A 21,245-nucleotide genomic window follows, 5' to 3' on the forward strand; every position below is an offset into this window, starting at 1 on the left:
CCGCCCCTTCCGGCGCCAGGCGCGGCGGCGCAGAGCGGCGCGCGCGGCCCGCGAGCGCCGCCTGGCGGATGGGAGGTCGCGCCACCGCCCCTGCCGCCGCCGGATGTGACGTAGCTGTCAGCGGCCGCGGGCATCCGGCGGCGGCGGCGGCTCATGCCCGGTGAGGGGGCAGCGGGGCCGGGCGCGGGGCGGCGGGACGGGGACGGGGACGGGACAGCGAGGACGGGACGAGCTCTCGGCGTGGTGGGACGGGGCGGCCGGCAGCCCCGCGGCCCCCGGGCCCTGCCCGCCCCCTCGCCCGGGGGTCGGCGGCTGTCACTGCCTCACCGACCCGGCGGACCCAGCCGGGGCTGAAGGCCCAGCTCAGCGCAGGGGCCGGGGGAGGGGGCGCGGCGGGCGCCTGGCCTGCCCCCGGGAGCTGGGGGAGCGGCTGCAGGCCTGCCCTGCAGCGCTGCCCGGCGGCAGCTGCCCGGCCCCAGGCGTCCCTGAGCTTTGACCTCCTGGCGGCAGGTTCTGGCCAATGCCGAGGCGTGCCCGTGTTCCCCAGCCTCCCTGGCACCGGCTGCCCGGTGGAGCGGCGGGCGCTGGGTCTGCCCCAGGTCGCTGTAGGGCTGCTGTAGGCACTCTCTGGAGGTGCCGGTCTCTTGACTGTAAAGGCAGCGACGGGCAATTAAAGCCCTGCTTTTAGGGAGAGAAAGCTAGACCTCGATGTCCAACATGAACAGCAGCTGGTGAGTTGTATCAGAGGCTTAGAAGCCCATCGAGAGAGGAAGAGGGCTGGGCTGGTTGCTAACGGCAAACTGCTGGGGGGTGTTGAGCTCTGGGCAGTGCTGGGGCGCGGGAAACTGAGCGGGATCTTGGGAGGCGCTTCCCCCCTGTGCAGTGCCACGGCTCACAGAGTGAGGGTTGAACCAGAGCTCGGGGATGATTTCCACCCATGCTGGGTGAAAGCAGGTTCCTCCAGCTGTGGAGCAGCTGAGAAGCACGTTTGGTGGGGCTTCCTCCAAAGAGGAACTGACTCTTGGCTGTGGGCACCTCGCAGAGCATGGCTTTTCTCATGACGTTTGCTTCTGTGCTAGGCCACGATAAGAGAAGGAAGTGGCCCCTCTTCTGCCAGTCAGCAGTGTGGTGCGCTCTGGCAGGCAGGGCTGGCAGAGAGGATTGATCCCTGCCCATTCCTTGCCCAGTGCTGCGCTGCTGGGAAGGAGCCACCTTGGCTGGGGTTACCCTGGAAGACGATTTCTGCTGTGCCCGGGGGGGTTGGTAGCAAGCCCAGGTGTGTTAGCATTGCCTGCCAGGAGCCACAGGGCTCTGTGGGACCTCCAGGGGAGGCTGTGACCACCCTGTTCCAGGTCAGAAGAGTTTGGTTCTCACCGTTTTTATTTTCTGCTGTTTGCAGCCCGCCTGTCTGATGCCGCATTGGAAGTGGAGGGTGCCGCTATGGAGCGCAGGGATGGAGGCCACACTCTGTATCCACACGTGCCTTTGGCTGAGTGCTGCCTGGATCCCCCTTGCATTATCAGACGGACTGGCCTGCGATGGGGAGTGCGCTCCCGGCACTGACGCCCGGCACGGCAAGCTGACGTGGGCTGTCAGCTTGGATGCGCCTGAGGAGGAGCTGGAGCAGCAGGCAGAGGAGCTGGCCCGGACTGCGGGGCTGGTGAATATGGGCCGCGTTGGGGAGCTCAAGGGCCATTACCTCTTCACCTACCAGCCCGACGGCCAAGCAGCAAGTGAACCCGAAGCAATAAGGAGGTCGGTGGACACTTTGTTTGCACAGCATGACAGTGTGCGGTGGCACTCGGAACAGAAGCTTCTGAAGCGTTCCAAACGCAGCCTGCACTTTAATGATCCCAAATACCCCCAGCAGTGGCACCTGGTGAGTGGTTTTCCGGCTCCTTTTGTGCTAGCAGGCTCAGGCTGTTTGTGCAGCCACAAACGACCTGTCACATGGCAGGCAGAATAGTCGCTTTCTGTCTTTGTGGCAAGGAGGAAGCATGCTGAGAGCTCACCCTGCCTGCCGCGTGCTCGCCACAGTAACAGGAGGAGGCAGCTGCCACAGCTGGCTGCACACCGGTGGTGCTGGGGTGGCAGAGGGGTTTTGTCTGGAGCACGCTGTATGGTTAGCAGGCTGGAGCGTGGTGTCGGCCCTGTGGGGCTGGGCACTCTGTGGCTCGAGTGACTGTTGGTGTCTGTTTGCGTCAAACAAATCTCTCATGGCTGTCCTGCGACTCCCTGCACTCCCAGCCCGGCCCTGGCCCCGCACATCGTAGCCAGCATGCCCGAAAGGTCTGGGAGCTCCTTTCCTCACCGCTGACTCACTCCTCCGCTTTTTATCTCCCCTTGCTGTCCTTTCTGGTGCTTAGAACAACCGCAAGAGCCCTGGGAAGGACATCAATGTCACGGGCGTCTGGGAGCAGAACGTGACGGGCCGCGGTGTGACGGTGGTGGTGGTGGACGACGGCGTGGAGCACACCATCAAAGACATACAGCCAAATTACGTGAGTGCCAGCTCTGTGGTGTGAGCGTGTGCGTGCTTGGCTGCTGACAGAATCTGACCCTCACCGTCACCCTGGGATCAGCCAGGGCGGGAAGTGGCAGTAGAAAAACTTTCCCTGGGAGATTCTGCACCCAAGCTGCAGGGTTACCAGCCTTTGTACTACCTGTGGGAGGTAGCTGCTTAGACATGAGATCTGCCCTCCCTCTGACCCACAGCAGTTGCTAAGGCTGCCTCTGTTGGTCCCTTTTCCACAGCAGCAGATAGCAGTGTTGAGCTGCAGCCCTGTGTGGAAGCAGTCTCTAAGTTCCCGTGACTTCCAGGCTGTGTTTCAACTGACATAGCATGCTCTTAAGTCCTGCTTTTCCCAAAGAGAGGAGAGCAGAGCCCTGCATCGTGCCCGTGGGTCTGTTTCCAGAGCCCAGAAGGCAGCTATGACTTGAACTCCAATGACCCCGACCCTATGCCTCACCCTGACGAGGAGAATGGCAACCACCATGGGACCCGCTGCGCTGGGGAGATTGCTGCCGTGCCAAACAACAGCTTCTGCACAGTGGGAGTTGCCTACGGTAGCCGCATCGCAGGTACGTGCACGCCGCAGCACCCCGACATGCTGTGCTCATGCCTGGCTGTCTCATCTCCGATTCTGTGGGGCTGGGGCACAGCTCCGTGGGAGGAGTGGCTTGGCCGAAGCGGCTCTGAGTCAGCCGGTGCCTTGCTCAGGCTGGTTGATCTGTCAGAGGGAGGAACTGGTGTCTGCCTGAGCTCCTCGCCAGAGGAGCCAGTTCCTGGCAGAGCAGGATAGGTGTGTGCTGCGGCAGCTTTTCCAGAGTACTCCCAGCATGCTGTCTGCCCGGCCGCAGATCTTTTGGCAGATGTGCATCCGTACTGCACAGCCTAAGCCAGGCAAGCGTGCAATGACGCATCCGCTGTGGTGCAGTACTGAAGGCTGTATCTGGAGGCACCAAGGAAGCAAATGTTTGCCAATCCCCTGTGCTCCCTTGGCCCTTGGTATCGACTCTGCCTTGTGGGGATGGCACAGGGCGCAAAGGTCCACCCACACATCTCTCCTCTGTAAAGCAAGGGAATGTGCCACTGTGGCCTCAGCTGTCTCCAGAGCTCTCATGCTCCTTCACAGAGGGAGGCAAGATCTCTGTGCCAGGCAGGATGCAGCCCTGGCAGAGCAGAGGACAGTGCTGGACGTGATTCTCTGCATACTCAGCAGATGGTGCCACATTCCCCGGCTGTGATAGGGGACTGGGGAGCGGGCAGGTCCCAGGGTGCCTACAGGGTGCTTGGGGCCAGGAAGTCACCCAAGGGCACGGCAGGTGGCTCTGCACCCCTGCCCTGTGCTCAGCTCCCTCCCTACCTCGCCCCAACGGGGCACTCCCTGAGCAGCCACCCTGATCGTGGCACAGCATGGTCCCTGGGCTCCAGCCAGCCTGTGGGCAGACGCTGCTAGCAAAGCCCAGCTGGTAGAAGGAAAGGTGAGCTCATAGTTTAACAACAGCGTGGGGAATAGGGAGGGTTTACCCTGGGTTGCACTTCTTTGGGCTTCAGCTCTCCAAAGCTGTGCCTGGGGTGAGCACAGCGGGGCAGCCTTGAGCGCTGCAGGGTGACAGGGGCCTGCCTGGGCAGGGTGGAAGTGCTAGAGCCAGCGTGGTGCCAGCCAGGGTGGGGAGAGCCAGCGCATCCCTAGTTGGGCTGCTCTGCTCTTCCATGGGGGAGGCTCAGATGCGACAGTAAAAAGCCATGTGTGCTGTGTCAGCCAAGAGCTGAGGTGGGTGGGCGGCTGCACTGTTTATAAATGGGCTTAATTGAGATACATGCCTGGTTTCCATTTGTAGCACCCTTTGCCAGCCTAAACTGTGATGCAAAACAGTAATTACCAATGGTTTGGGTCACTGAAAACTCAGTATTGAGCCTTCACTGGCTTTGTTGAAGAAGTGGCCATGCCCTCCTGGTCTGGGCACAGTAGTTGGGGTGTCCCGCATCTCTTAAGCCCTTCCCTTAGCAGGCAAGCGTGCCGTCCATCCCAAAGCCATGCCTGGCTGTTTGGCAACTTGGAAGGGAAAGCAATTGCGCCAGGCAGGGACTAGCCCTGAAAAGCAGCGGGATATTTGAGGGTGGGATGTGAGGAAGCCTCTGGGGAGCAGTGCTCTGGGTAGGGCAGCTCGGGGGTGCATGGGAGTGAGCCCAGCTGGTGTTCGGTTATGCTGTCCCCGTCACCAGCTTGGTTCTGGCAGTGGGACTGGAGGACTTGCTTGGCAGAAAAGCCATGTCCAGCAGAGGACGTGGAGATGTGCATGACGGTGCACCTACAATCCCTCACACACATCTAGGCCCTGTGGACTGATCTGCAGGTTTACAGCTCCGGGAGATCCGGTTCCATCAGGCTGGGAGAGTGAGCGTCCCCAGTGTGAACCTGCCAAGGAATTTGTTTGCACTGTTTATACAGCTTACTTTGATCCATGTCGGTCATGTTTGTTGTCCTTTGTCCTGCAGGCATCCGAGTCCTGGATGGGCCCCTCACCGACAGCATGGAGGCCATCGCCTTCAACAAGCACTATCAGATCAATGACATCTACAGCTGCAGGTGAGCCCCAAGGGGACCCTGAGCCAGGCCATGCCAACACCCAGCGAAGGCCCGTGGGCCCCACTCTGCCTGGGGATGTGGTCACGGTTCGTGGCTGAATGCTCACGCCAGCTCCTCTCCTCCTGTGGCTCCAGCTAGCCTCGAGGCACCAAAATCAGTACTGCTTTTGTGGGTGGTTTGAGCGTGCCTGGCAGGCAGGCAGGCAGGCAGGCAGCCAGGCGGCGGGACTGTCCCAGAGAGGGAACACCCTGCCTGTCCCCCTGGGCTCGGGGCCCGCCTGTCCCCTGCAGTCAGGCCGTCTCAGGGGCTCTGTGCAGCTGAAAGGGGGTCTGCAGCTGGGAATGTAAGGTGGGGCTTTCTGTTACTGCTGTTAAGAGTAACATCAGTATTCCTGTTACTGGAGAGCTTGCCTGGGCTGTGCACAGCATCTGTGGTTGCGAGGCCTGAGCTCTGCTCTAGCACCTCCCACAGACTGGCTGAGCTGGAGGGGGCACCGTGCCCCCCACTGTGGTCAGGAGCCCGGGCTGAGCTGTGTGACGGGGACTGGAATGTGTGAGAAGCTGGTTGTTAAGTAAAAATCAAACATTTTATCCACTGGAATCTGACCCAGGGGCACAGCGCAAACATGACAGCGATATCCCAGCAGCAAGGGGCCAGCCGGACGGATGGGAAAGTACAGCGCCCTCCGATCCCAGTCATGGTGCTGGGAGTAGCTGATGGCTGCTCGTAGCTCACTGAAACGGAACACTGTAATGGGAAGAAGAGTTGCTGTCTGCAGCTCCTGGGGCTGTCACTTCATGGTGTCTCTCATTGCAGCTGGGGTCCAGATGACGATGGGAAGACTGTGGATGGCCCCCATCAACTGGGAAAGGTAAAAAAAACCAATCCCAGCAGCAGGAGTCACCCCTGGGCTAGCCCTCCAGTGCTTGTGGTTTCTTGCCTGCCTGGACAGGCGAGGAGGGATGTTGCTGTGGTGCAGCGCACGTTTGTTTGCTTCCATCGCTGCCAGCGCAGGTGTTGCATGTTGCCGCGCGGTGGGGAGAGGTGACGTTGCTGCGGGAGGGCAGCATTCAGGCAGTATTAGATGAGATTTCCAAGGAGAGGCTGGTTCCAGCAGGAAAATGCTCTTTCGCAACCTGTGGTATTATTCTGGCAACTCTTGCAACTCAAGAGACGCTTTCTGCTCAGGAGACGGAGCATTCCTAGTGCTAAGGGTGATTCTCAAAGCAGGGAGCGTGCCTTCAAATGCTAGGAGGAAATAAGGGGCTGGAGCGATGGCTGCATTTGCACTCAGGGGGACCGGAGTGGGGGAAGAGTCAGAGCTGAAGCTCCTTCCCAGGTCGTGAAGGCATTCTCACAGCGCCCATGCTGCAGAACCACTGCAAAACACACCGGGCTGGCTGTGCCTGGCTCCTGCTGCCCAGGTACCGCAGCGAGGGGTCACTGCAGGGGCCCCAAAACTGGCACTGCGTTGCTTGTGGGATGTGGTTCTGCTTAGTTTCTCTTTTGCTTGGCAGCCTTTTGCTGTACTTCTCTAACCGCAAGATAGCAGTCAGTGTGCTGTTTGAAGCAATGCTGACAACTGAGCTATCAGTTCACGATGACAAATGGTTTCCAGTTCTGCAAGTTAATTTATTCTTTTGCTGCATGCAGAGACAGCTGTAACAAGCTCTGGGACTCCGAGCACAAGCAAAGCGCAGAGTGTGTGGAGGGCTTTCTGACTGATGTAGTATGGGCCTTTACCTGCTGAAGGGAGGGCAGAGGAGGAGGGTTGGTTTCCAGCAGAATTGCTTTTCCTCTTGTCCATCGGATACATACCCTTTATCTAGGTGGGGGTGACGTCTGTGCAAGGTGTCAGCCTACAGATGTGCTTCCCTGGTGTGGTTGTGTTTCTCAGCGAAGGCAAAGCCTAAGTGTATGTGGGGGCTGGGGCCTTGCAGAAGGGCAGCAGCCACGTGTGGGTAGTCTCTGTCGGCAGGAAAGCCTTGATGCTGCAGAAAAGGCAGCTCCAAACTGAGCCCTGCTGAAGTTGGGAGGCTTCTGTGTTTCTTCTGGAATTCAGATGCCGGTCAGTTCTTGTGCTGTGCTTGCCTAGAAGGTTGCTTTTTCTCTTTTTATTTTTAACACAGAATGCACTTAAAATCAAAGTGAGCTGTAGAATGGCTGTTCCCCAGCCCAGACGTTGGCTGTGTTGCTGCCTTTGTAACACACTCACTCTGGAGTTTCAGTGTCTGGTCGGGGGCTGTAACAGACACAACTCCCTGACTCTGCTAGCTGGGTCCGGAGGGGTTGTGGCTGGCTCTGCTATCATCCCGAGTACTTGGCAGGGCTGGTTATTGAAATCTCCGAGCATGGACTTTGGTTGCTGGATGGGGATACCAGGACACAGCTTTCCAGCACATCCTGTGCCTGCGAGCAGTCCACAGGGTGAATGCTTACCCAGCCTGGGAGAGGTGCACACGTCCGTGCCTGGGTTAGCAGCGAGGTGCCCTGCTCCCCGACAGCTCACAGCCCCACGTGTGAGCCGTGGCAGCTGGCAGCAACCCTCTGGGGTCAGCGGGGACGGGCACAGGAAGGGCCCGCCTGCCTACATGCCCTGACCAGCAATGGTTCCTTCTCCTCAGGCCGCCCTGCAGCACGGCGTGATAGCGGGTCGCAGGGGCTTTGGGAGCATCTTCGTCGTGGCCAGTGGCAATGGTGGGCAACACAGCGACAACTGCAACTACGACGGCTATGCCAACTCCATCTATACTGTCACAATAGGTGAGTGCGTGTGTCTTCTGTCTCCTTCCTTCCCAGAGTGGAAAAAGGAGATCATCCCAAAAGTACAAAACCTGCCCAGCTGGAAGCTGGCTGGATAGTGGGAATCTGTGTGTCTGTGTGTGGGAACGTGTACCTGTCCTCTGGGAGTCAGTGAGCAGTGTTGAGAGGTGCTGGGCTTCAGCTCTCAAGTCTACAGTTTTCTTTTGGCCTCCAGAGCAAGACAAGGCCAAAGAAATTCCTGCTTGTGTTCAGGCCTCCATCGCTGGGGCTGTGACGGACGCACTGCCATGGTGAGGGAGTGAGCTGAAATGTAGCATTTCCACCATGTGTGTTAGAAAAGAAGCAACTAATCCATTTTCTCGAGGGCAGAAGCTACACGAAGGGTAGAAGATCTGTGTAATATTAAGCACAGCAAAAGGTTATTTATTGTGGCTGCCTTTCCTGTAGATGTTCCAGCCATGAAAAATACAGGCTTGGGTTCGGTTTCCCTAACCAGCTCCCAACCTCTGAGAAAGCACAACTAGCAAGACAGGTCCCCAGGGGCTCTCCACCTTGCAATTTCAGCAGTTAAAACGAAACAGACTTCATATGGTTGATGCCTTTCACCTCTTTGTAGGCGCAGTGGATGAGACGGGCTCCATGCCGTTCTATGCCGAGGAATGTGCCTCCATGCTAGCAGTGACCTTCAGTGGCGGGGACAAGATGATGAGGAGCATTGTGAGTACCACGCAAGGCACATGTCTTCCCCCGTGCTCTGCTGGCCACACCAGGCCACAGGGCTGCAACAGCCCAATGAAGCTCTATCCCTTCCGATTGCCATGCATCTGCCTTAGGCCGGTAGTTGTGTTCCTTTGTGAGGCAGGGAAAGAACATGCTTTTTATCTAGGTCCTACATAAATAGTGCTCCGAGAGGGAGATTCCTATTTCTAGTTTTTCCCTGTGTTGTCACTGTTTGTCAGCCTGTAACTTGCAGTGCAGTGACCCTCTCTCTGCAAGGGTGTTTGCGGGCACACTGAGTTCCTGGACCCAAACGCAGATCCTGCGTGTGTCATGTTTGTCGCCTCAAGCGCAGGCAGATGTCAGACCAAAAGGGACAGGGACTGTGCTCCCTTATCTCCCTGCTCTGTGCTGCTGGGAGCTGCAGGCTGACATCTTCTGGGACGGGGGCCGCTTGGGTGACCCCTAAGAAATTCCTCTGCGCTGTTTCCCTGGGAGTGCCATCTGGGGAGCTCCCCCGGCTCAGCTTTATCCCAACTGTGTGTGTGCTCCTTTGCACAGCGAGGTGGAAGCCTGCAGCAAGACTCCCATGCCGCTGTGGGCTTTCCTGAAGAGAAAGGGGCAGGGGCGGCTGGGGCTCAGCTCTGCGGGTGCTGCAGCACACCCTGCCCAGCCGGCCCCCCTCGCTTCCGCTCAGAAGGGATGCGGGAGCACAGACACGGACAAGCACAGAGGGCTGGGAGCAGCATCGGGCTCTTTACAGTACTTGGCCCCAGCTCCTTCTCTGTTCTGGCATGTGTGCCTCTCCCAGCTGAATTTTTCAGAATATTTTTATCAGCTTTTCCTTTTTTTGCCAAAAAATGACTTCTTGTCAACAAAATGTCCTTTTTGCCCGAGCCAAGCAGGCGGGCCTGTTTTCACCAGCTCCAAGCCTGACCCAGCATGTTTCTCCCTTGGTGCTGGTGCACTCGGGGGGCTGTCAGGCTAATCAGCCCATCTGGCTGTAACCTGTTCCTGTCCTGCGGTGCCAGCAGGGACTGCAGCGCCCAAGCCACCCTGGGGCAGCTTGGGATAAATGTCACTGGCTCCCAGGCCTGACTGGGGTTGGGTTGTCCCTGGCTTGGCAGGCACCGGGAGGATCTATCAGGACGGGCAGTTCCCAAAGGCACTTTCCAGGCAAAGCCGACGAGGCAGCTAAGTCCCAGTGGTAGATCAGCACCAGCAGTGTGTGCTCGGGGGTCTCGGGGGGGCCTGATGGATGAGGGACAGTGCCTAGGGTACTCCTGCGAGCAGGGACGTGTGGCTGTGGCTCTGCGCCTGCCAGAGAGGAGCCGAATCCAGGCTTGTCAAACAGGCTTTCCCGCGTGCTGGGTAGACCGGGGGAACAGGGAGAGCCTGGGTTCCTCAGCCACCTGGTTGGGACTCAGCAAGCTCCTCTTGCAGTCCAGAGCCAGGGCAGGAATCCGTGCCTAACTACAGCTCAGTGCAATCTGCCTGGAGCAATGGTTCGGCTCACCTGGCAGGGAAAGTAGAACCCAGAATGGAGCTAATTTTTCCTTTCAGAAATAACTCCAATTGTCCCAAGCTGGTTTGCAAACTACTGATGCTAGGGAAAAAGGAAACAGCAGCCAAACAAGGGCTCTGCTGTACTTCCGTCAGGAGTTACGCAGAGTTTTGGTTTTATGTCCATCTTCCCCCGAGCCTGCTGCTGGTGACCGCACTTTGAAAGTCTCCGATGCCCCTTCATTTCGAATACTGGCCTTTTGGGATGCTAACGCAGGAGCTGGTATTCCACTGGGGAGCCAGGATGAGATGCCACGTGTAGCCTAGGCACGGCATGTGCCAGAGAGCCCTCCTGTTTATTTGCAGTACCACAATCGCTCCTTTAGTGTGCCCGTGCCAAGTTAAAACTTTCACACCCCTTTTTCTGGAGGATAGTCATCTTCTAAATGCCCTTTAACTGTGTTTCAGTGATGTCAGAGTTAACTTCCCAGTGGCCTTCTGCCGGGGTTTTTTCTTTTACCAGACTATAAACTTTGTATGGTTTCCTTAATGGGAAGAATTTAATACGGCTTCTGGCACTAGCTGCATGTCCTACTGAAAGTTTGTGCTACTCAGGGCGTTCTTTGTAGGACGTGCAGTGTCCAAGCACAAGCTGAAGTTGTTAACAGCTGGCAGAATATTACGGAGTCAAGCATAGAAGGCAACAAAACCTACAGCGTTTGGCAGTGCAGGCTATCTCCCCATGGGGAGCACAGGGAGATGGACAAATTCTGTTTGCAGTGAGGTGGCATAATTTGGGAGCCTCCCAATGCCTCTTTTGAGGCTCTGTGTGCTCTGCAAGTCCCATATGATCCCTCTGCAGAGGCCTGGTTGTGCTGGAGTGATGCTGTGGTCAGCAGTGAAGGTGGGGAAAGTCCCAAACCATAACTGCCTTGCGTTTCCCCTGAAGTTGCCTAGTTCAGGCCCAGTTCCTCTCTCTCTCTCCCCAAAGCAAACGGTCTGCATTCATCACTTCTCAACTGGGATGCATTGTCCCTGAAGCGAGGGTGTCCCAGGACTCTTTATGGTAACCTTGAGGTCCCTATGAGTAGCAGCTCTTAAGCAGCGGCAGCTCCTTTGAATTGGTATTTTGATCCTAGGGCAGCAACACTCTGCCTGGGTCTAGAGTATCCTGAAGAACATTTGTGGTGTCAAGTTTGGGATGTGTGTCCCTGTCCCTGAACTGGAGCTGGTTTTCATGCGCAGGGAGCAGAACTAAGAGGTGTCACCTCCAAAGACCCCAGGGACGTTAGTTGAAATCGGAAGCTTTTCCCAAGACCGAGTCCAGCCTCTAGCCAAGCTGCCTGCAAGCAGGGGCAAGAGGAGCAGTGCCTGCATGGGACCCTGCTGTGCCATGGCTGTTGCTCCCACAGGCCAGAGCAACCGTCCATGGTCCAGAGCGGTGTAAAGCTGCTGTTCCTTGTCCTTAGCTAAACGCTGTAGAAACAGGGGCTGCAAAGGTGCTCTCCTGCCCTCGCCCTGGGGAGAAGCTGCCTGAGACGCTCTGCTCAGCCCCACACTGGACTGTTTGCATCCCAGCTCCCAGCACGGGGCCATACCTCTCCACTGGTGGTGCTGTCCTTCCCACCTTGTACTGGTTTTTGCTGGGTACCCATGTCCTGGCCAGGAACCATCTGGGAAATATTTCCAGGCTTTTCGACAGCTAATCCCTGACCCTCTCCCCCTGCTGCTGCCCTGCTCTTGTTGTTGTTCTGGTCTTGGCTGAGGGAGGTTGATGGGATCTCTGGCTGCCCCTCCCATCTCGCAGCCTGATCTCAGCAACCACAGAGAGAAAGCAAGCTCGTGTGCTGCAAATTCCTCCCTCCAGTCTGGGGGAAGCTGTCGGTGCAGAAGAGACAGCTGGGAGACAGACAGGTCAGATGTGGTTCATGCAGGCAGGGCGTTTGGGACCACCTCCCTGCGTCTGCTCTGGAGGGGGACTCCTTGGGCATCTGGAGATCTTTCTCATTTTGTCTGAAAGCTTTGTAGGGAGGGGGTCAGACTGGATGCTGGCCTTGGTGTGCTGTATTCGGACTGGGTGCTGCCCCAGCTCACCTTTCCCTGCCTCTGTTTCCCTGTGGTCACAGAGAGGCAGGAGGTGTCCCTGGGTGGGGGACCATGGGCACTCAGCCGCAGTCCCTGCTTTTCCTTCTGACAGACCAAACCGCTTAGGAAGGGATGTGAAGGTGCTGTGTGACTGTCTGTGGTCCCCTTTAAAGGCTGCTGTGTGCCCCGGCACAGTGCAGGGAAGCTCAGCTCTTTGGCCCAGCAGTGCATGCAGCAATGCTCTCCCCTGCCTGGGCTGTCACACTCCGATTCCTGCTCTACGCCAATGCTCACACCCCTCTCCCTGCTCAAAGGCTTTCCCCATCTCTTTACCTGGGACAGACTGCATTGAGACAGACATGCCTGGCTGGGCTGGCTGCCGGGCAGAGCGGGGAAAGGCGCTGCTGGCTGCACAAAGCACCCTGGTAATGCCATAGCAGCAGTGCAGCAGGGGCTGGGTTAGCTCCTCTCTCCCCCAGGACAGTCAGCTCAGCCTGGCCAAAGGCATCTTGCGGTGGAGAAAGTTTTCACTATTCGCAGCAAATAATAACCGGACACCCCTGAGGGCCCTTGGCGCTGGAGGAGAGGGCTGGCCGGGGGTCCCAGGCTGCTGGAGAGAAGAGCTGCTGACTCCTTCTTTTCTCCCTTCACTCTCCCAGTTTTCCAAGCCTCCCCTTCATGTGTCCAGCCAGCCCGTGGGGGATCTTTTCCTCCTCATCAGGCTTGCGGTAGAGCAATAGCAATTACGTGAGCATTGCTGACGGAAATGTGCAAGCAGTAGATCAGTGCTACAGGGCTGTCAAGAAAACCCACCAACTTGTGCACCACACTGCACACTGCTGGAGTGTTCATGCAGTAAATGAGGTCCCCAGCCTCCACACAGGCGCCCAGGCTGCCCTCACTCGCAAGCTCTCCACCATCTGCCTTATTCTCTGCCAGGAGCGTGGCTGCTGGCCCCGTTTCTGCCTGTTGTGCTTGGGCATTGCTCATTTCTTAGCTGTGTCCAGGGTGATGGTGCAGAGCCCCAGAGCCCCCATCTGTCGTGCCCTTTGCGTAGCATGAGGGCCACGCTATCCCATGTCCCTGCAGCTTTTGCCAGCAGTTGTGTCACAGACTGAGCGTGGGCTGCCGGTGGAGCTGGTGTGGTGAGGGCATGTCTTGGGGCTGGGACTGCATGCTCAGTTGTACCTATCCCAGCCACCTGAGCATGGCAAATGGTGGCCTGACAGGAGGCATCTCTCCTCTCTTTTGGAAGGTGACAACAGACTGGGATTTGCAGAAAGGCACGGGCTGCACAGAGGGCCACACGGGGACGTCAGCTGCCGCTCCCCTTGCAGCCGGGATGATCGCGCTGATGCTGCAGGTGCGGCCGTGTCTCACCTGGCGAGACGTCCAGCACATCATTGTCTTCACCGCCACCAAGGTGAGTGGCCCTCCCTCCTCCCTGCCGCCCTTCAGGGGTGCTGCAGGATGGCCGAGGTCCTCCTGTGCACATCCTTGTTTATGTCTGCCTGCCCCTCTATAAATCTCTCTCGGTCGTCTGGCTCCTGGCAGAGGGATTGCGTTTTCCCCTCTCCCCTTGTTCCTCCCAGGAATGCGGCTGAGGCATTTTCCTCTGTCATGATAATAAATGGGGTATTTGCTCCAGGCATTCCTCCATCTGCCAGCCGTACAGGTTTTCCAGGGGCTCACCGTGCCTCATGCACAGAGACCGGGAGCGTGTGTGTGCGTGCGGTGCAGCCGGCCCAGCCAAAGGGCCGGCATGCATGTCTGCGGTGCCACCCTGCAGTGCCAGCAGTGGGAAAGCGAGGAGCTTTGCCTCTGGCCTTTGCTCAGGCTCTCCAGAGAGTCACTCTTGGAAACAGACGTAACAGGGAGCGCGGCAGCAAGCACTGCCTTTCCTTTCGCTCGGCCTCAACTCCAACACAGCTTCGCTGCAGAAAGCAGGGGTGGGAACTGACTGTAGCTGCCCAATTCGGCTTAGGGACAGGGCTTCTTCCGCACCCCTCTGGGGAGCAGGAATGCGTGTCCAGCTCACGCTGTACTCGCTTTGGCACAGGGCAGTGTTTTCCACAACTGCAAGCCAGCGTTGCCAGAGTACTACAACCTGATAAGTGATGGGAGCCAGGTCTGTCCTGGCCCAGCTCTTGTTGATTTAAAGGACTTGGTTCCTTCTCCCCAAGGCTTCTGCCATCCCACAGGCTGTGGCTTGGGCAGCAGGGAGCAGCTGGGATGTTTCAGAGCAGAGGCATTTGTGCCCTTTCGTGCTGCTTGATTTCCTTTCTGAGGAGCTGGGAAGCCTGTTTGTCCTGGGACTCGTTTCAAACAAAGGTCAAACTGTTTCTTTCTAATAAGGCCGTGAGGGTTTGCTTCCCTACTGCTGCAGGGTATTTCTGAGCCTCCTTCCTTTCAGGCCTGGTTCCCTTTGTGCCGGTTGGCAGGGCTGCCGATGTCCCCCAAGGTAACAAGACTGTCCTGCATTTCTTTTCAGTACGAGGATCGTCACGCGAAGTGGGATGTCAACCAGGCCGGCTTCAGCCACAGCCATCAGCACGGCTTCGGCTTGCTGAATGCCTGGAGGCTGGTGAACGCTGCCAAGGTAATTCCCCTCCCTGTCCCAGGCATGACCCGGAGGCACGCAGAGCAGACCCAGCCCAGTGGTGGCAACAGGTCCTGTACTGGCGATGCCGTGGCGTGACGCTGTTGCCATTCAGGGCCAGCGCTTTGGCCAGCCCTCGCTGTAAGGCTGCTTTTGGTATGAAGTAATGAGGCTTTCGGCAATGCCTGAAACTTGCCCCTGAGCTGCTGCTCTCTCAGCGCTATATATAGCCATGGGCGAGAGCCTTCACTGGTGGGAGATGACAGCTCTGATTCATGGCTTGGGGAGTTTTGTCAGCAGCCCCAGCACCTTCCTCTCCCTGCAGCGGGCTCCAGGGGGGGCGTCATGCCCCAAGGAAATGGGGCGTTCTCAGCTGGCAGCTCGGGGCTCCGTGTCCCTGGGGCTGCCGAGGGAGTGGTGTGGTCAGAGCAGGCAGGCGCATCCCCGTCTCTTCCTCCCTGTGCCTCCAGTTGCATGGAGACCAGGGCACATCCTTTTGGCACTTGGTCCTCACTCATGCATAGAGCACTGTACAGCTGTGCTGGGTCACTGCTGGTTGCCAGCAATGCCCTCTCTCTCACAGGGATTTTTGGGCTGTTCTCTCTTCCTGTAGGGCTTTGGGTTCTGCTACGCTTCCTGTCCCACTGCCCCTGGGGTTGAAACGTAACGGCTTCAAGTAACGGTTCAAAGCCACTCAGGTGGTGTTGGAGACAAACCCAGAGCTGGGAACAAACCGAGAGCTGGGGAGTCCTGAATCTCGATCGGTGCCTCTAGCCTGCAGGCAGTCATTTCCCTTCCACTCCTAGGCATGCAGGTGCTCCTCACCAGCCCTGCAGCCCTCGCTGCAGCCCGTGCGTGCTGCCTGGGTTCACATGCCCCAGAGCAGCATCGGGAGTCCCTCAGCCTGGTCCCACATCCACACACATTAGGTATGCTACAGACAGGAGCAGCTTACAAGAGTGGTGGGAAATTGAGAGGTGGACGTGCAGGGAGGGTGTGACCTCGTGCTGAATCCTCTCACCTTTCCCGTGACAGATCTGGGAGTCTGTCCCGTACCTCGCCTCATATGTGAGCCCTGCACTGAAGGAGGGCAGGAGCATCCCATTACTCCCGCAGGAGCTGGAGGTCGCCTGGAACGGTAAGAGCAGGTGTGCCACATGAAAGCACATGCTTGTGCATGCTGAGTCCAGGGATCCAGCCTGTTCCCGCTGGCATGGGGTGCAGTCGAGCACGCTGACGGCCTGGCAGGGCAAGCCCTGGGCTGTGTGAGGCCACAAAGGGGTTAAGTGTTGGGCTGCCTGGGCTTTTTCCTCTCTCTTTCCGCTGCTTTTCCCCAGGGGATCTGTCTGTTGATGTGGTCCCCTCCCCGATAACTTCATCCCCATAGATTGATGTCTTTGAGGAGCCAGACAGGCATTAGTGAGCTCGGTCAGGCTGGGCAGCAGCCAGACCTGCTCCCTCTGGCTTTGACCATTTTAGGTAATGCTCCAGCTCCCGACTTGGCCAGCTTCTGTCCACATAAACAAGGCGCTGCTCCGGCTGCTACCAGTGGGAAGGAGAGCTCGACCCCAAGCCCTTCCCAGTCCCCCAGCAGGGCCTGGCTCTCTGACTGGGCACAGCTTCTTGCACCGAGGCTGGGCCACCGGTCCTCTCCCTGTCCCACTGGAGATGCTGTCCCAGGGGACCTGGCCCTGCACCCCTCGCTGCCCCAGCTGCAGCTCCTGGCAGGGGTGCTGGGGATTGGCAGTGCCTGGAGGCCGTTCCCCAGGATAGAGGTCCCCCTGGAAAGAGTTTGGAGCTCGGCAGGCTGGCACCCCCCTCACAGGTGGTCCTGTCCCTCCCCTCCTTGCTGGCAGGCGGAGGAGACGCTGGACAGGCACTGGGCACATGCTCTGTTTCTCCCGTCTCTGCCCGATTGGGCTGGGCTGGCTCTGCAGCATGCTGCTCCCTTGCAGGTACCAGCCCTGCAGAGCCCCAGCAGGACAGAGGGGTGACACCCTGCTCCTTGGGCTGGCAGCGGGGTTAGCCCCGCTCCACCTCTGAGGCGAGGGTTGGTGGTCAAGCAGCTCCTTCTGCCCTAAAAGGAGTTGTGAGCTGAAAGCTGGGTAACAAGCAGTTTGGAAGAGGCAGAAAAGAGGCACTTTGGAGAAGTATGTGGAGAGGAATGTGTGGCTGGGGGCACTACTGGCCCTCAGGTACCACAGGCTGACTCTGAATTAACGCTGTCCCCAAGTGGCCCTGGTGAATGTGCTGGCCGGCCGCTGCAGGCTGGCTGCCTGGTCCTGGGGTGCACCTGCCTCCCCTCTTAGAAGAGGCTGGGGAGCACCCACCTGCCGCGGGGCTGGGGCCACCAGGAGGAGGCCAAGCCACGGGCTGAAATCGGCTCTGAAGCGTGCCGGGGTTTCCTGTGCTATAATTAGCAGCCCCAGGCCTGTGCACATCTGAGGAGCTGCGAATGGTTTGAGATGGACACCAGGCTTCTCATCCCCATCCTTTTTCCAAACCTGGCTCCTGTGTAACTGTGGGTTCAAAGCATCCTCCGGGGCTGCCAAAAGCTGCCACAGATCCAGAGCAGGAAGGGTTTGATGAAAGACGAGGTATTTCGTTGCAGTGGCCAAAGCGCTCTGGGTGGGCTCCTGAACCCACAAGCCCAACGTCAGGACCAGGGCAGAGTTGGATGTCGGGGAGCCCACGGGGCAGTGGCACAAGTCATGTAGGCAGCAGCTGAGCCCCACTTGTGAAATGAGGATTTGGCTGCAGGCGAGAGGCTGCTGGTAAATGAGAGGGGAGGGAGGCGTGCCTGGGCCCCCTCCTCGTGAGCAGAGGAAAGCATGTGTTCATATTGTCTTCCTGCTCTGGAATGTGCTGGGAGATGCGCAGGGGTCAGCTTTCCCACTGCTAATGCTGCTGTTGCCTTTCATCCCTCCTTCCTCGCCACCTCCTCCTCACCCCTTTCTCACCATCCTTTTTGTCCTGCCTGGTCCCAGCTGACCCCGGGGGGGGGACAAAGGGCACAGCTGTGGGCAGAGGACAGCCATACCAGGTGCCTCCTTCACCTCCGGTTTGGGAGGACCTGACTTCTCCTGACCTATGTCAAGCACCCCGAGCACAATGTGGGGTGCCTGGGAGGGAGTTTGCCAGGACACCTTTCCCTGTGCTAGCCAGGGAGGCGTGTGGGTGGCTTGGCTTGGACAGACAAGGAGGCTCCTCGCAGAGCGTGGACCGGGGCCAGGCCACCAAGCACAGCACGGCTTTGCTGTCAGGCACTTGGCAGAGCCTCCCTGCATGGGGTATGGCTGCCCTGGCTCCTTCCTCTTGCTCTGGGGACACAGATGCATGGGGGCAGCCAGGAGGAGGCAGAGACAAGCGTTTTTGTCCTGTTATGTGGCACAACAGCCCCTTAGGGCCGACTGGAAGTGGGGACTCCATCCCGGCCACCAGCCTTGGCAAACCCTGCCTTCTCTTTCCCAGTCACTACCGCCGACCTGGAGCTCTCCGGCATGAGAACCCTGGAGCACGTGGCGGTCACTGTCACCATAACCCACCCCCGCCGTGGCAACCTGGAGATCAGGCTCTTCTGCCCCAGTGGCATGATGTCCCTGATAGGGACCACCAGGAGCATGGACTCGTAAGCACCAAGGGGGACGGAGGGGCGGAGGCTCATGCTGCAGGGCAGGACAGCCAACCCAGCTGTCCCCAAGCAGGAGAGCCAGGGCCCATGTCCAGCCTCGTGGCTCAGGCTCCGTAACCGTCTCACAGCTTGTTTGTCCTCACCCTTTGGCAGGGACCCCAATGGCTTTGCTGACTGGACCTTCTCCACGGTGCGGTGCTGGGGCGAGGAAGCACAGGGCACATACAGACTGGTCATCAGGGACATCGGTGAGTCCTGCCTCCCAGAGGTCCTTCGTGGGGCGGTGGCAGCAGCTACATGCCGTGTCCTGGGGAGCTGCCAGCTCAGCACCTGGGTGGTCACAGGTTAGCTCCACTCCGTGCCACACAGCCAGGTGGGAGAATTCCCCACTGGTCCAACCTGTTTCTTCCCCAGGAGATGAGAGCCTGAGGCCTGGGACCTTGAAGCAGTGGCAGCTGACCCTGTACGGCTCCTCCTGGTCCCCAGCAGAGATGAAGGAACGGCAGAGGTAGGACACCACAACCCCATCTTGGTGGGGAGACGGGAGATGGAGGGCTAAGCGACATTAGCAGAAGCCTCTGAGCAGATGCCGCTTGGCTGGAGCAGCGTTGCTGTGAGGTGCGTGGCACGGGGAGGCTGCAGCATGGCCACTGGCACGGGGCCCTGGGGCTGCCCTCCAGACGGTGCACGGGGCAGCTGTGGGCTGGAGAAAACGGCTCTGTTGGCTGGGTCTGACCCAGGAGGGCAACCCTCGGTGGTGGAAGAGGCACTCCGGACCCTTTGTGGGCGTTTGGGACCCTCCCTGGAGCAGACCCTCACGGGGTGCCTCTGTCCCCCAGGCTGCTGGAGGAAGCCATGAGCGGGCAGTACCTGAGCAGCAACTTCTCCCTGCCCTGCCCTCCGGGGCTGGAGATCCCCGAGGAGCAGCACTACACAATCACGGCCAACACCCTCAAGGTGAGTCTGCCTGCGGGTGGGGGAGACTGCCGGCTGGCGCCGAGCGGGGAGACCCCGTCCTCTGCAGGAGGGGCTGGAGGAGTGGGAACCTGCCCCGCTGATCTTTCTGGCATTCTGCCCTCTCTGGTGGGTGACAGCAGGGCTCTGGGGTGGTCAAGGGCTTTGTTTCCTAAGGGGTTTCCTCCTCCGCAGACCCTCCTGCTCTTGGGATGCTTTGCCGTGTTCTGGACTTTCTACTACATGCTGGAGGTTTGCCTGACCAGGAACAACGTGGGGCTTGACCTGACCTGCAACGGCTCCACTGCCTGCAAATGGTACCAGCAGGGAGGGAAGCACAGAGCCCTGGAGAGCGGCCTGGAGATGGAGTCTGTGCCGCTCTATCGGGAGAAGGACATTGATGACATCGAGATGGAGTGTGAGCACCCAGAGCCTGCCCAGGAGGACGAGGGGGAGGAGGGGTCCTGGACCCCCACCCACCTCAAGCTTCCCAGCAGCAGCAGAGCCACGAGCTTCCACGAGGCAGCCCCCGCCAGAGCAGGGTACCTTGGCCAGGAGGCGACGGCCGAGCTCCTCTTGGAGGACAGGGAGCACCAGCCGTGCTAGCTGGGGCTGGGGTTTGGGCTGAGTCCCTCCCTCTCAATACCTCCTTCCCGAGCACCGGCAGCAGAGACTTCCTGAGCCGCCAGGGACCGTTGCGGTTGGGTCCTGCGGAAGGTGGTGTTGGAAGTGGCTCAGAAACAAGGAGAAAGAGTGCTGGCAGCGGAAGGGGAGCTTCCCTTTCCCTTGCTCTGGAAAACAAAGCAAGCCTTAAACCCATTCCTAACGGAGCCTGCCCTGCAGCGGCACTCAGGGCTTCCCTTTGTGCATGGAGCAAGGCCCCACAGCAATGCCGCCTGCTCCACCATGGCCCCCATGGCCTTGCAGCACTGGGAAGAAGTGTCGCTTTTTCCCTAATTTCTGCAGAGTGAGCCTGGAAAATGTGGCAGGACCCCTGGCAGCTGCCTCTGCGGGCAGGGACCCTACAGCGCTGCATTTGCATGCCCTGCTGGGCCAGGAGCTGGCCAGTACCCACCAGTTACGCCCAGCTTAGAAGCAGGGAGTCATTTTGCCCATCTCCAGACAGCGCTTGCTCCCTGTCCCCTGTGTTCTGACCCCACCGCCTCCGCCTCATCTGCCGCGGGGGCATGAGCAGCCGTGGGGCTGGGGAGGCGGAAGGCAGCAGGGCTTTCTGGACCATCCTGCTCAGAGAGGCAGGACAGGGATGTCCCTGCCACGGTGGGCACAGAAGCACCCCTGGCAGCAGGTGTCGTGGCAGCGTGAGCTCGCTGCGTCTGCTTTCCCCAGTTGCCTCCTCGCTGCTCACTGCAGCCTCGGTTTGTGCCCAGGCGGGACGAGGCCGTGGGCGGTGTGTGCTTTGGGCCGGGAAGGGGAGGTTGAGTTGCTCTGGCAGTGGCTCATCTGCGAGCGGGGTTGGCTTGTTCATGTGTCTTTGGGTTCGTTGATTTATTTTTTTAAAGCTGGGGTTTGTTTTTTAATCAGCAAAGCCCTTTTGTGTAGCTTTCCAAATAAAGTCTTAAAAATCCTCCTCTCCCCCATCCATCACTCCTCTGTCCTCCCAGCACTTTCTGGCTGTGGAAACATGAGTCACCCAGCACCTCCCAGCCCCAGGGCCGTGGGGACGCTGTGCTGGGGTGCTGGGTCTGCTCGGGGTGCTGGGTCTGCTCATAGCTGCGGCTGGGGTGGGAGAGGGCAGAGCCACCCCCCAGAGCCATCCGAAATGGGCAGGGAAAGCGTGATCCCCAGCTCTGGTATCCCAGGTTCAGAGCTGGAAGAAGGAGCAGACGTGCCCCAGGTGACCTGAGCAGCTTGCACAGATGGTGGCTTCGGCTTTCCCGGC

The 21,245-nt window shown here is 58.9% G+C and overlaps 1 protein-coding gene across 1 annotated transcript; it reads left to right on the forward strand.

Annotated features, from left to right (window-relative positions):
* Window positions 1-112: 112 nt before the first annotated feature.
* On the forward strand, window positions 113-20,930 carry PCSK7 (proprotein convertase subtilisin/kexin type 7). The gene is made up of 16 exons (XM_082493772.1): window positions 113-160; window positions 1,400-1,879; window positions 2,367-2,501; window positions 2,916-3,081; window positions 5,003-5,093; window positions 5,910-5,964; window positions 7,718-7,856; window positions 8,473-8,573; window positions 13,417-13,584; window positions 14,653-14,760; window positions 15,796-15,898; window positions 18,232-18,388; window positions 18,545-18,639; window positions 18,806-18,899; window positions 19,231-19,348; window positions 19,541-20,930. Exons 2-16 carry the CDS (start codon window positions 1,412-1,414, stop codon window positions 19,949-19,951), a joined length of 2,409 nt encoding a protein of 802 aa, XP_082349898.1. The 5' UTR covers window positions 113-160; window positions 1,400-1,411; the 3' UTR covers window positions 19,952-20,930.
* The last annotated feature ends 315 nt before the right edge of the window (window positions 20,931-21,245 follow it).

The sequence above is a fragment of the Vanellus vanellus genome (assembly GCF_965231255.1).
Source record: "Vanellus vanellus genome assembly, chromosome: 21".
Classification (NCBI taxonomy): domain Eukaryota; kingdom Metazoa; phylum Chordata; class Aves; order Charadriiformes; family Charadriidae; genus Vanellus; species Vanellus vanellus.

Bases quoted from the DNA above. Each gene is read 5' to 3' on its own strand.
- PCSK7 (XM_082493772.1), top strand. From the start codon at position 1,412: ATGCCGCATTGGAAGTGGAGGGTGCCGCTATGGAGCGCAGGGATGGAG. The intron at 2,502-2,915 runs GTGAGTGCCAGC...GTCTGTTTCCAG, and splicing joins AAGACATACAGCCAAATTAC to AGCCCAGAAGGCAGCTATGA. The intron at 5,094-5,909 runs GTGAGCCCCAAG...CTCTCATTGCAG, and splicing joins AATGACATCTACAGCTGCAG to CTGGGGTCCAGATGACGATG.